Source organism: Chinchilla lanigera, unplaced genomic scaffold, assembly GCF_000276665.1.
Source record: "Chinchilla lanigera isolate Chin_1 unplaced genomic scaffold, ChiLan1.0 scaffold00019, whole genome shotgun sequence".
NCBI lineage: Eukaryota > Metazoa > Chordata > Mammalia > Rodentia > Chinchillidae > Chinchilla > Chinchilla lanigera.
The window spans coordinates 445,569-460,311 of record NW_004955420.1 but is presented as its reverse complement, the minus strand read 5'-3'; the positions used below and the strand labels follow the sequence as shown (position 1 = coordinate 460,311).

Sequence of the window (14,743 nt, the reverse complement as noted above, 5' to 3'; positions counted from 1 at the left end):
TTTAATAATTTACACAGCTATCTTTTTAAAATGCCGAAAGTGTTGATTAAATATTATGACTGATCTTATTACCATAAAATATGCTGACCTATTTTTAATAGAGAGAATGTTAATGTTTTTAAACTGAGATAAAAAGAAATCTTCAAATGCTACTCTGTAAGGAACAATGATTTATGCCAGCCTCATTCTCACCTGTCTGTGCATGGTCTGAATGCATGGATGACTGATCCATTTGCATCATGGGTTCCTATAACATTTCCAAAGACACAACAACTTAGTAGATTCTACTTAAATTACAAACTGTAAATCCCCAAACACTATTTCAATGACATGGAACATTTTTAAAGACTCTGGAATATGAGTTCTTTGCTGAAGGGTGGAGATATACTTCAGGATGTTTATAAATCCTTTAAAATTGTGTGCAATATTTTACAGGCTTTCCATTTTTCTGAATATTTTCAAAGATGTTAGTGGCCCCAAGAAGGTAAAGAAATTCTTCCTAGAAATTCATGCAACCAACTATCCACAAATCATCTTAGGAACAATGCTAATTCAAACCAAAATTGTTGGAGCTAGGGATATGGCTCAGTGGTAGAATACCATGCGGAAGACCTGGGCTTCATCAAACAACAAAACAAAGCAAAACAACACACTATTATTGTTAGTAATTCATTAAGCTTAAATCCAAGTTTAATGAATACCAGCCAGAAGAAATAAACTTAAAAGCATTAGATATAGTTACCATTAAGGCTGTCTTAATGATAGGCTCATTTATAAGCTTGTGGATTTTTAAATGTATTCAAACCCCATTCTAACATATCAATATAATCACTATCTGCTTCTCTTTCTTTGTACATGTATGAATGCACAGCTCACTGTATCACACAAGAACACTGAAGTACGCCAACAATAACCTGAATAAATTTGTAATATTTAGCTTCCTGGTTTTCCTTAAGACTGCAACTTTTTCTCTTTTACTAAGCTATGAAGTAGCTAAATAATTTAATGCCTAAGAGCCAACTTTAGTAATAATTATAATCTACTTTCACAAATGTCCAAAAACAGTCTAAGAAAGATGCATTTGCTATTTTTTAAAATGCATATTCTTTAACCTAGTAACTCCATCTCTGGATCCCTAACGAAATAAGATTTAGTTACCATGAAGTTTATTATGATTTTCTCTGTAGGAAAATTTAGAAAACAAAATGTCAATCACAAGAAACAGTGAACTATGGTAAAGATATGTAACTATTATATTAAAATTGATGAGAGATACAGATAAACATAAAACACCAATTACACTGTTCTGTAGGAAAAATGGTTGAAAAAACAGGATGCATTGAACCTCACTTTTGTTAAAAAGTACATAAAAGAAAAACACAAATATGTGCTTTCTGGTGGGATAAACATTCTTCTACAAGAAATTATAAGGCAGTGGACAAGGTGGTGGAGAAAAGAATATTTAAAAATATCTAAGAGTACTCTTAAAATATCTAAATGTATTCTTTTAAAAGAGTACATTTAAAAATATCTAAGAGATATCAATCAATTGCAACTTGAATGCTGATTCATCATAAAAATTAAACCAAAATTATAACATTTACCAGACAAGCAAAATTTTGAACACTACCTACATGGATACTTCATATAATAGATTTGTTTTTAAAGTTGTATTTTATAAAAGTCCCTATCCTTTAGAGGTATAGGTTAAAGTATATTTCAAAATAGTATTGAGTGAAGGGCAGACTAGTTGGTGGGAGAATAGACTGATCATGAGTTTTAAGTACTGGAAGAGGGTAATTGGAACATTCACTCAGTTCATTTTACTGTTCCACTTATTATCATATATATTTAATTTTTTTATATACAAAAAATTAGAAGTGTTCATACAAATAAATTTGCATAAGAAACGTTCTATAAGACTACATGGCAAATGACAGTACCTTTACATGCTATAATTTATACAGATTTTTACCTAATTTTTTCTTTATTCATCTACATTCTCTGTAGTATGCTTTAATTACATAAATTATGCTTTAATTACATGACAATTCTGACTCTTCTTACCTGCTTAGGATAAATGCTATAATAACAGGTGTGATAAACTAATGCTTGAATTAAGCTTAAAGAAGAAGGAAAAAAGAGCCCTTAAATGATTCTCCTTGTATCTTCATAATTTACACCAGAGCATTTTATAGCAGGTCAAACAAAGAAGTTACCTATCTCCTACAAACAAATATCATAGTTATTTCAAAAGTTCTATAGTTCACAATACGTTAAGTGGCACGTGAAGTATTCCTACCCACATTCTTTAACTGTATTTTGAGATGTAGTTTCTTATCATCTGCCCGTTTTAACCCTGTTTTAGTACCCTAGATTTAAAAGAAAAGCATGCTATACTAAAAACAAACAAACAAAAAGATAACTTGGTCTTACCGGCGGCAAAGAATGCCGCCCACATTCAATTGTGACAAGTTTGTGGCATTTCTTATGAACCAAGAGTTTACAGTTGATACACTTATATCCTTGGCGTCCAAGTCCCCATATTCGGTCTGTGCAGATGGCACAATGAGCACGCTGAAAAAAGCAATTCAAGAATATTTTATTAAAACAGGCCACAATCATTTCCCAACAGTTTGCTCATAAAAACTGAAAATAACTGGCTTGCTTCTCCAACTCAGTTCCCTTCATCCTACTGTCAACTGTTGGCCCATAGGGAAAACAAATCCCAAACATCCTTATATGTGAATTTTCAAAAGCTGTGAAGGTCAGTGAAAAAAAAAAAAAAAAAAAAAAGCCTGTTTTAAAGACACAGCTTTCTGTTACTAAGCTCAAGAAATTTCCATCTTCATATAATGAAGTTCACAGGAATGAAAACAGAAAAGATTAGTTAAACCAAAATTCTGCTTTTTAAAAGAGCAATACCTAAAGTGACTTTCATTTTTCAGTCTTTAAATTTTGGAGCTACTAAGAGTTTAAGATCTTTTTTTAAAATTTCATTTTATTTATTTATTTATATTTCTATTAATGAGTTTAGGACATGACATTAGGTTTTTGTTTTGTTTTGTTGAGACAGGATCTTACTATGTAGTTCAAGGTGGCCTTGAACTCAGAGCGATCCTCCTGTCTAAGCCTGACATCAGTTTTACAATGGAAGTCAAGTCCATAAATTCGTAGTTAGCAAAAGAAGTTAAAAGCATGGACTTCTGGAGACAGACCGGCTGCTTTCAAACTTGAGCTCTGCTACTCACTAGTTGTGTATCTTGGGCAAGTTACTTAACTGACCTGGCCTTCATTTTTCTCGTCTATAAAATGGAAATATATAGGAGTGTTGTAAAGGTCAAATATATGTAAGTCAATACATGTAAGCACTTGGGGGGCTGGGGATTTAGCTCAGTGGCACAGCGCCTGCCCAGGAAGCGCAAGGTTGTGAGTTCGATCCCCGGTACCGGAAAAAAAAAACAAAAAAAAATTAAAAAAAAGAAAATATGTAAGCACTTGGAAAACTGCCTAATATATAAAATGCTAGACAAGTGTTTGTTATTATTATTTTCTAAACAGGGAAAAGTAAATAACAACATCAAATTAGTTTGCAATGTAAACCTTGATGAATTTCCTGGCTGCCTTGAATTTTATTTAAAACTTCCATTTTTTTTTTTTTTTTTTTTTGGTACCAGAAATCAAACTCATGACCTTGCGCTTGCCAGACAGGCACTGTGCCCCTGAGCTAAAGTTTGGTCTTCTGTTTTGTTCTTTGAGAGAGGGTCTTGCTGTATAGTTCAGCTGGCTTTAAACTCACTATGTAGCCCAGGCAAGCCTCAAACTTATGATCCTCCTGACTCTGCCTCCCGAGTGCTGGGATTAAAGGTGTATGCCATCACATGCCCAACTAAAAATTGAATTACCTTATAGCTAGGTAACTATATAATTAATCACCCAATCTGGTGTATACTTAAGAATAGAAGGGGCTGAGCAAGTAACTAAGTGGTAGAGCACTTGCCTAGCATGTGCAAGGCCTCTAAAAACCAAAACAAAACTAAACTAAAAAATAAGCATGCTGTTCTAGGAAAACCAGAAATGTAACACTTCGCTACTTACTTCTTTAAAAGGGTATAACAAGACTTAATAACAATGCTAACTTTCTCTCCTAACAGAAAGCAAAAAACAAACAAAAAAAATCTCATATTATCATCATTCAACAAACTAAACTTACCCTGTTGAAACGTTTGGCTTGAAAAGTATGGCCATTTGCACAATAAAGCTTTCTCCAGCGGCGTGCACCTCTTCGGTAGATAGATTCTGAAGAAATTAAAAATTTTTTAAAAAGAGCAAGTGTGAGTAAGTCATTTTATAATTAAGTCTGATTCTTCTCATCATAATCATTGCAGGAAAAAAATACTGATAAAAACCCAAAATAAAAACAATACAGTACAAGTTCTTCAAGGGAGTAGATAAAGCAAAGACTAGAGAGTATGGATATCTATATAACTAGTATTGCTTTTCTTTTTAAACAATTTTTCCCAAACTTTTTTTAAGCCTACAAAAAAAGTTAAAAGAATAAATATCTGCACTGTCTACCTAGCTTTACCAAATATTAATGTTTTGTCATATTTGCTTTGTACATTTTTTTTTCCAGAATCATTTGAAAGTAAAATGCAGACATCATGAAGTTTAAATACCTTAAGTACCAAAGTATTCACTTTCAGAGATTAAGGACATTCTAATACTTACTTTCAAGTATTATAACGAGAAAAAAAAAGAAGAAGGAAACAAGTATGTTTGTTATGCATCAATGTTGTTTTATCTCTTTCATAGCTGAAAATTTCCAAAATCAAAACCACATGATTAAAATTAACTTAATCTTCCTTTCATATATACAACAGATAGGTTATATAAACTGGAACTATTTGAATTTCACATGGCAAAAGTACAGTTTAAACAGTCACCAATATATCTGAACTTAGCTTAGCATGGAGTCGTCAGTGGTGGTGTATGCCTATAATACCAGCACTCAGGAGGCTTAGGCAGGAAGATCCCTGTGAGTTTGAGGCCAACCTGGACTACATAGTAGTTAAATACCAGCCTGGACTACATAGTGAGACCCTAGCTCAAAAAAAAAGAAGAAACAAGCTGGGCATGGTGGCACATGTGGCACACACCTGTAATCCCAGCACTCAGGAGGCTGAGAAGAGAGGATCATCAGGAGTTTGAGGCCAGCCGGGGGTTACACAGTGAGTTCAAGGCCAGCCTGAACTGCATAATGAGACCCTGTCTCAAAAGAAACAAAAATACCAAATAAACAAAAAAAGAAATTAGACTGAAAAAATGAAAAAGAAAGCGAACAAATTAAAAGTTTTGTAACTAATATTTTTTTACTTGTTTTATAACTGATAGTTACTTGTCATTGTACTTTTTTTTAAAAACACAGTACTGGGGAATGGGCCCAGGGAGCACCAGGAGCCCTGAGCTACATCATCTGCCCATATTTATTTTGAGACAGAGTCTACTAAATTGCCCTAGCTGGTCTTGAATTTGCTATTCTTGCCTCACCTCCCCAGAAGCCAGGAGATGCTGGGATTGTAAGCAGGCATCACCATGCCTGGTGCATAACTCTTTTGAAAGGTCTAAAGTACATGAATACTCACTATCTTCCCCTGGACAAGGCATTCCAGGACGTTCTGGTACACAAGGGAATACTAAAAATAAAAAACAGCATTTTTATGGCATATAAATTGTAAAGAATTAAAATGACCCCCCCAAAACTGAATCTCTGTTTATTGAAACAAAATAATTAGCATATGTTTAACATTATAAAAATGGTATCTATTTACACCAAGGATATAGAAAACAAGTTTTTATGACAATATGTCTATAAACAATGTATTAGAAGCTCGATTTACTAATTCTAGTCCTTTGTTACTTATCACTAATTGTCTGCCTTTAAAGAAACAATCTATTAACTACTATTTAAATATTTACTGTACTGACAATTTTGCTATAATGAAAAATTAAAATTAAATTACAAAAATATATACAATTATAAAACATAGAACATTAGCACTTTTAAAAGATGTATATTAAATTTATGAATAAATTACACCAGAAACTGTACCAAAAATCCAAATATATAAGTTTATAGCGGGAGCTATAAATTTATAAACATATTAAATCATCCATTTTTATAATGAGGTAAACTAAAAAGCAACAACACACTTATGAATAACTAATCAACCATTTATAGTCTGTAATGTTACAAAGGCTATAGTTAGTAAAAAACAGTACAGGAAGCAGTTTTTAATATTACGTACTTTTAAAAGCTGAAATATAAATTGATTTCTGAAAATAGATGTCAGATGTAGTAATAAAACATAAGACTGACTTTAATATCACTGATCAATCACTTCTTTAAGCATTTTTTTTGTCTTTTTGAGACAGAGTTTTGCTGTGCAGTTTAGGCTGGCCTTCAACTCACTTTGTAGCCCAGGCTGGCCCCGAACTTGGAGCAATTCTGCTACCTTAGCCTCCCCTGGGATTACAGGTGTGAGTCACCATGCCCAGCCTCTTTAAGCATTTGTTGTATATTTTATACTAGCAAAAGATCATGAAAAAAATAGATGACTTCTAAAGCTCTATTAGGATCTCAACAAACTATCTTAAAGTTGCTTTAAACTTATCTTAAACCCTAAGACTCTAAGACTGGTTTTACCCTCTCTAGCATTTAACAAACTACTAAATAAACAGAGTAATGGACAGATATAAGGCACAGAGATAAAGAATAAGATGTCAGAATTATGTCTTAAAATACTCCACGACAAAAGATTATTTTAAAAAATATTCATAGCCCCAAAAGAATATGAAATGATTACTTCTTTACCATGAATTAAAAGTTCAGAATCCTTATTTAGCTCATAAAGCCTAAAGGCTTCTTCTAACTCCAATTGAGATGATACAGTACATGGGTCTCCTAAAAAATACAAAAAGTGAAGTTCAATTATTTAAATCTGATTGTGATTATCAGTAAGCAAATTCTATAATATAAAATTTGGAGAAATATTTGGCAAGGACAGATACTTATTTAGACAATTCTGTTCTCTGAAGTAGGTAACATAACTTCCATTCTATTTGTACAAAATATTACACATGGTTCACAAATACCAAATTTAGTACATATAAACCATTTTATTAGTAATATGCATATTCAAAATGTAGCAAGACAAAATCTATTCAGCCATATTTTAAACTACCATCACTCTGTGACTAATGGGTATGGCTAAGAGCAGGAGTCTTGTTGCATATTTCTTTAAGAGAATGTGAAAGTGGTTCCACTGCTATACCATGGTTGCTCAGAAATGGAAGTAATCATTTTGCCAAATTTTTCCTTCATGTGAGAGCCTGTTCAAACGTAGCCCAGAAAAAAAATATTATTAAAGTACTCTAAAGCATAGTCCTGGTTGAGCTGCTTTTAAACATAGATGCAGAGTTGTGGTAAACACAGAGAAATTAAGAAATACTGTCCTTCGCCAACCAGCCAAAGAAGTGAGTCATCACTGGCAACTGATAGGTGTCTCAAGGACAATGACATTCACTGACGAACAAGTCATTAGAGCATAGCTGGGGCCTGAGCTGGGTCCCTCTCTGCATTCTTTTGCTCATTCCTGTGGTTACGTGAGCATCATGACACACTAGATACCACCAACCCTGGCCAAATCTCAGTCATTCTCAGAACTCAGCCTACTATCTGAGAGAAAAATTCAGATGTGTCCTTTCCCCCATCTAAAAACTATCAGTGTTTCTATTCTTTTCTCTAACTTGGATCCCAAATCGCTACTTTATTTTCTCTGGGCATTATTTCATTAGTCCTCCTCAGTTCCATTTTCCAGTTTCCTTCCTTCCACCAGCTCTTCTCAGGCAAGGGCAAATTTGAGTTTTCCTCTCAAAAATCTTTTCCCTACTCAGGTTGCCACTCCACTCATTCCACAGCCATACTTTTGACAAATAAACTGTACAATGAAATTGGTAGGAATAGAAAAGAAAAAAGGGCACCGTTTTGATTTTTCACTTTATATTTTTCATTAGTATTTGCTTAATCATATCTAAAATATTTTATAATGAAACAAAAGAGTGATCACAACCTGCTTTTATTTGTTATCTTCCATGCATGTCTCAAAATTCTATTATCAGGTCTTAGTTCAAAGACTCCAATAAAACTAGTGCTGCAAAGGTCATGACAACAGCTGCTGAAATCAATGATCTTTTCAGCTGTCTCCATTTCAGTTACCTCTCTATACTAAGTTGTGCATTATTTGTAGAAACTCTATGTCTAGGTTTCTAACATACCATTCTCAGCCTGTGTAACTCTCCACAATAGCCCATCCTGTGTTTCCCCAAAGCTGTGTGTACTTTTCATTTGTATTTTTTTTTTTTTTTTTTTGGTACCAGGAATTGAACTCCGGACCTTGTGCTTGCCAAGCAGGCGCCGTGCCGCTGAGCTATATCCTGGGCCCCCACTTTTACTTTCTTGAATAAACTTGGTTACTATTTAAAAAACAAGAACACATCATTCTCTGGCTTATCAACTCTTATTTTTAGCTTTTTTATTTTGGAAATTTTCAAGCATGTTACAAAATCTTGGTTTCTCTGTATGTTAACTCACTTATTCTCTGCCACTATACGATTTTGAACAAATCCGTGTAACTCTAGATAAAAATTCCTTAATATAATCCCAACACTATTATTCATCTACTTAAAAAAAACCTAACAATTCCCTATAAAATATAAATTCCCTATAAAATATCCAGACATATTCATATGCAAAAGAATGAAGCTGAACTTTTATCTTACACCATAAACAAAAATTAACTCAAGTGGATTAGAGACCTAAATGTAAAAACTAAAACTACAAGATTTAGAAGAAAGCATAGGGGAAAAGCTGCATGATACTGGATTTGGCAATGATTTCTTGGATATCACACCAAAGGCATAGCCAAGAAACTAAAAAGCAGATGAATTGGCTAACATCAAAATTAAAGTTGTTTGTGCATCGAAGCACACTATCCACAGTGTAAAAAGACAACCGACTCGGGGAAAGAACATACTTGCAAAACATATCTGGTAAAGTACTGATATCCAGGATGCGCTTTAAACTCTTACATCTTAACAACAAAAAGGAGCCTGTTTTTTTTTTCTCTTTGACTTTTATTAGTACATGTTTGCAGTACATATTGATTACATTCACTGTAGGGTACACACACATAACACATTTCAATTTCCTTCTCCCCCACCGCCTTTTATTTTTCCAGCATCAGATTCATTTATTTACAAAATCTTATAAAATTAATTATCATATATACAGATTGACAACCAGATGATAAGAACCTGATTTTTTAAAATGAACAAAGGACATTTCTCCAAAGAAGATATACAACTGACCAATAAGCACAAACTCATTAGAAAAATGCAAACCAAAATCACAAGTTAAAGCTGGGCATGGTGGTGTATGCCTATAACCTCAGTACTTGAGTGGCTGAGGCAGGAGGACTGCTGCTTTGAGTTTGAGGCCAACATGGGCTTGAGTTTGAGGCCAGCCTGGACTACAAAGCAGGACCCTGTCTCAAAACACCAAAAAATAAAAAAAAATAAAAATAAAAAATAAAAAAAAAACCCCAAAACCAAAAAATCAACCAACGTAAGTTAACATATCACATCCATTGAAATGTCTATTATTAAAAAACAAAACAGAGGGGGCTGGGGATTTAGCTCAGCGGCAAAAAGCGCCTGTCGGGCAAGCGCAAGGTCGTGAGTTCGGTTCCCGGTACCGGAGAAAACGCCCCCCCAAAAAAAAATTAAAAAAAAAAAACAGAAAACAAGAAATGACAGCAACGACATGAAGAATCTACAACCTTTGTACACTGGTTGTGGGACGGTAAAATGGTACAATGACTATACCAAATGGTACAGTGGTCCATAAAAACTGAAACAGGATTTCTGGGTATACACCTAAAGAATGGAAAGCAAGAACTTGAACAAGTATATGTACAGCTGTCTTTCCTATGCATGGGGGACAGGTTCCAAGACCCCCATGGATGACTGAAACCACAGATAGTACCAAGGCCTATATATACTTTGCTTTTTCCTAGACATAAAAGTATACATTTAATGCTTTTCCCATTTTAGTTAAATAAACACAAACTGTAACTTTTGCAGTTTGAGATGAACAAGATGAACATAATTTTTTTTCCTTCTTCACAATTTCATGGATATAAGATTTATTCCTACCATGAATCTTAACAGCTTCAGAATATGATTTTTTTCTTTCTATATTATGTCAAGAAGTTTATGGGGTTTTTTGGGAGCCTTTAAAAATTATTTATTTATTTGTGCAACTGGGGACAGAACTCAGAGCCTTCCCACTGAGCTATATCCATAGTCCCTACCCTCTTTAAAAAGTCTTTTTGAGACAGGGTCACACTAAGTCACTAAATTGCCCAGGCTATGCTCAAACTTTCAATTATTTTGCCTTAGCTTCCCCAGGTGCTGATATTACAGGTGTGGGCCACAATGCCGGCCTGGAGTTGAAAGTAAAGTAACATAAGTAAAATATGAGTTACCTTAACACAAGCACTGAGATACCATAATAACTGATTCAGCTGCTAAGTGACTATCAATGTGTAGTACAGACAGTGACACTATGCTAGACGAAAGGGATCATAATACTTAGAACAGCATGACAAATATAAAGTTTAAATATGAAGTTATTAAAATATAAATATAAAGTTTATGAATTGTTTACTTCAAAAATTCTCTCGTTAGTATTTTCATAATGTGATGAATCTTGGGTAACTGAAGCCATGGAAAGCAAAACCAATGACAAGGGAGGATTACTGTACATTCATGTTCATAGCAGCATTATTCATAACAGCCAAGAGGTGGAAGCAGCCCAAGTGTCCACCGATGGATGAACAGGTAAGTAAAATGTGGTGCGTATATACACAAAGTCTTTAAAAGGCAGGACATTTTGACAGATGCTACAACACTGACAATTCCCGAAAACATATGCTATGTGAAATAAGCCAGTCACAAAAGGACAAATATTTTATGATTCCATTTATATGTGCTACCTAGAGTAGTGCAATTTCCAGAAGCAAAACGTGAAATGGTGATTGTAAGGGACTGGGGAAAGAGAGGAGCGGAGAGATAGTGTTTAATGGGTATAAAGTTTTAGATTGGAAAAATAAAAATATTCCAGAGGTGGATAGTGGTAATGGTTGTACAACAAAATGAGTATACTTAATGCCACTGCACTATACACTTAAAAAAATGTTAAAATGGCAAACTTTTTAAGTCAGTAATTTTATTTGCCAATACTTAACTTGAGATAGACTTGTGTAAGTGGAAAATGATACTTGCATAAAAAAATTTATGATAATACTATTTATATGTGTAAACATTTGGAAATAAACTATTAGTTGTTTATGTTGGCTTTAAAGAAAATGCAATAGCTCTACATGTACTCATATGAAATACCTCCACCTTACACTGCTCAGTTAAAAAAAATCAAAGTACAGCTCGGCATGATGGCATATGCCTGTAATCCCACTATCTGGGATGCTGAGGAAGGAGAGTTGCAGGTTCAAACTCAGCCTGGGCAACTTAGCAAGATACTGTCTTAAATTAAAAAAACTTAAAAAGGGTTAGGGATGTAGCTCAGTGCAAAAGCCCTGAGTTCAATTCCTAGTACTGTAGGTAAGTAAAATAAATAAGTAAATAAATAATATACTCAGAGTAAACACTACTCAGTGTAGTGACTTTTGAGGTCACAAAACCTGTATATGTATTAGCCAGCAGACTCGTTCTGTTTTCAATTTATCCATTTTTTTCTCCTATTAAAAGAAATAAGCACCCGGGTACAGTGGCGCACACCTGTAATCCCAGCACTCGGGAGGCTGAGGCAGGAGAATCATTGTGTTAGAGGCCAGCCTGAGCTACAAAGTGAGTTCACAATCAGCCTGAACTGCACAGTGAGACCATTTCAAAACCAAAAAAAAGAAAGAAAGAAAGAAAGAAAGAAAGAAAGAAAGAAAGAAAGAAAGAAAGAAAAGAAGAAGAAATAAGCAAATTAGAGCATTAGACTTATTTTGAGACAGGGTATTGCTAAGTTGCCCTGGCAGGACTTGAACTGACAATCCTTTTGCTTCATGCTTCCAAAATACTGCAACTACAGGCGTGCACCACCACACCCAGCCTTTTATTACATTTTTAAAGCAAGTAATAGAATACTATTTTCAATCAGATGCTCACACAGCCAACCTTCTCTTTATTACTTACCTTCCTCATCTATCCATTTCATAGTGAAAAGCTGTTCATTGTCAAAAGAGCACATGTCTCGAACTTCATTGCAAAGGCCTTCAAAGGAGATGGAAGGCTCAAAATGTGTGATCATGATATCTCTGAAAAAGAAAAGAAGTTTTAAGTTTGAAAATGATTAAAACTATAATGCTCCACATATTACTGACTGCCTGACAATTTGATGGATTTCAGCTATTTTGTGAGTGCATAAATCGCTTTGAGTAAACTATTTGCATAAAATTAAAATATCAATAGTTAATGATTTTAAAAACTGAAATTTCTTTCAATCCCCAGTCCTAGATCTCCTCTCCCTCCAGTCTCAGATCTTCTCTCACTCAAAAATCCTTTATCCTAGAAATGGTTCTTCTGTCATGCTGTCTCAACTTAGCCTTGATTTCCATACATTAACTACCCAAAAATCTGTTAATCACTCTGGCATGATTTCTAGATCTCTCACCTTCATTTTTACCTCTTTCCAAAAGAACTAAACTTTTCCAAAACTGGTTTCAAAGTGCTTATATTTTAAGGTAGGTAACCCAAAAACACATAGGAAATACAAATGTATTATTTCTTTTGGATTAGTATTAAGAGAGCAACAATTCATAGTTACTAGGAAGATACAATGGTACCTTGGTTCACAAACTTAATGCACTCCATGATTCTAATCACAAACCGAATTTGGTGCAAACTAAATAAAATTTTCCCATAAGGTTCAATGTAAATAAGGTTAAACCATTCTGAGCTATACATATTTTTTAAATGACAAAGTACAATACAGTATGAAGAGAGAGAACATTAACCTTTCTTGAGGCAATTTCTGATGTAGAGGACAGAAAGGTGGGTAAGGAGGAGGTTACTGTCTGGAGGGAGAGTCCCCTTATAAGGATATTGGAGAGATCTCCTTCAGAGGTTTCCTCTCTTGTCTCTTAGCTGCAGGGTCAATTTTGATTTTTTAAAAAAATCTGTCTAATGTCACTTATTTTGTCTCGTGCTGTATAACCCTGAGGAAATGAGAGACCACATTATTATCATCCATCAAATTCAACACTGTTCATCAGTTATTTTGGGGTGGTACTTCTCAAAGAAATCCTGGCACTTGTTCCATTTTTCCATAATAGATTTTATCACATCATTGCTAACCTCCTCCCTGTCTTCCTCTTCCTCAGTGGAATGGTCAACCAATACCTTCTGTTGCTCACTCTGGAGTTCAGCAAGTTCTTCCACTGTCAGCTCCTCCTAATGGTCCTTAAGAAGCTCCTCTATGTCTGTGCCATGGATGTCCAGACCCATACTCTTACCCATGGACACAATCTCCTCTACTACCTTTGTTCCATCAGACCTTTGAAAGTCACATTCAGTGAATATTCTGGCTAGTTTCCTCCAGGCTGAGTTTAAGGTCTAGTATGTGACATCTTTCCAGGCTTCATCAATGAGGTTGATGCAGTACAGGACATTAAAACATTTCTTCCAGAACCCTTTCAGAGTCAAGGATATATCATCAGTGTCATTAGGACACCTGGGGAAGAATGCCTTTATGTACAGCTTCTTGAAGTTGCATATTACTTGCGGGTCCATGGGCTGCAGAAGAGGTGTCCTGTTGGGGAAGAGGAACTTGACCTTTGTGAAATTACATTCAGTGTCCATTTCATCCACCAAGGCTGGACAGTGTGCTGGGGCACTGGCCATCACAAAAAGGCACGTTTCAGGCTGTTGGCTGTCAGAAAGATATTTCTTAACGGTAGGTGTGAACACCTCATGCAGCCATTCTATGAGTAACTGCTTTTGACCCAGCTTTCACGTTGGCCCTCCACATGACAGGTAGTCTGGCCTTGTTCACATTCTGTTCCTTGATGCATGAGGGGTCTGGGAGTCCTACACCAGTACTGGCTTAACCTTTAGATAGGTACTTATATTCACACACAAATGGGTCCATTTGTCGTTCATGGGCTTGTGCCCCAGGAGTGCCTGTGTGATACAAGTTCTATTCAGCATCTTCTTCCAGAAGAGCCATGTTTCAGCATAGTTGAACACTTGTTGAACACCATATCCTTCTGCTTTCATGGATTTTGTGAATTCTTTTTTGTAGGCTTCTGCAGCATCCTTGTTAGAACTAGAAACCTTAGCATGTCTCATCACACTGTGGATGTCACTTCTCTTGAGGAATTTATCAAACCACCCTCCACTGGCTTTAATTTCATTGCCTGTTGCACTGGTAGAAAGGTTCTCTTACAGTAAATCACTGCAATTTCCTGGCTTTTTCACTGATCATAGCTTCACTAATGCTATAACCTGCCAGCTGTCTCTCATTCAACCACAATAACAAAAATTTTTCAACCTCTTGCGGCATTTATGTCCTCTGCTTATTACTATCATTATTGCTACATCAGCTCCTTTGATG

The 14,743-nt window shown here is 35.0% G+C and overlaps 1 protein-coding gene across 1 annotated transcript in view; it reads right to left on the bottom strand.

Annotated features, from left to right (window-relative positions):
• Window positions 1–14,743, bottom strand: part of Prkci (protein kinase C, iota) — a gene marked incomplete at its 5' end in the record, with an annotated part of 63,271 nt that overhangs the window by 26,365 nt on the left and 22,163 nt on the right. The window contains 6 exon segments of the mRNA XM_005382978.2: window positions 193–247; window positions 2,437–2,577; window positions 4,214–4,299; window positions 5,646–5,696; window positions 6,875–6,964; window positions 12,325–12,446. Coding sequence (XP_005383035.1) covers window positions 193–247; window positions 2,437–2,577; window positions 4,214–4,299; window positions 5,646–5,696; window positions 6,875–6,964; window positions 12,325–12,446 — 545 coding nt within the window.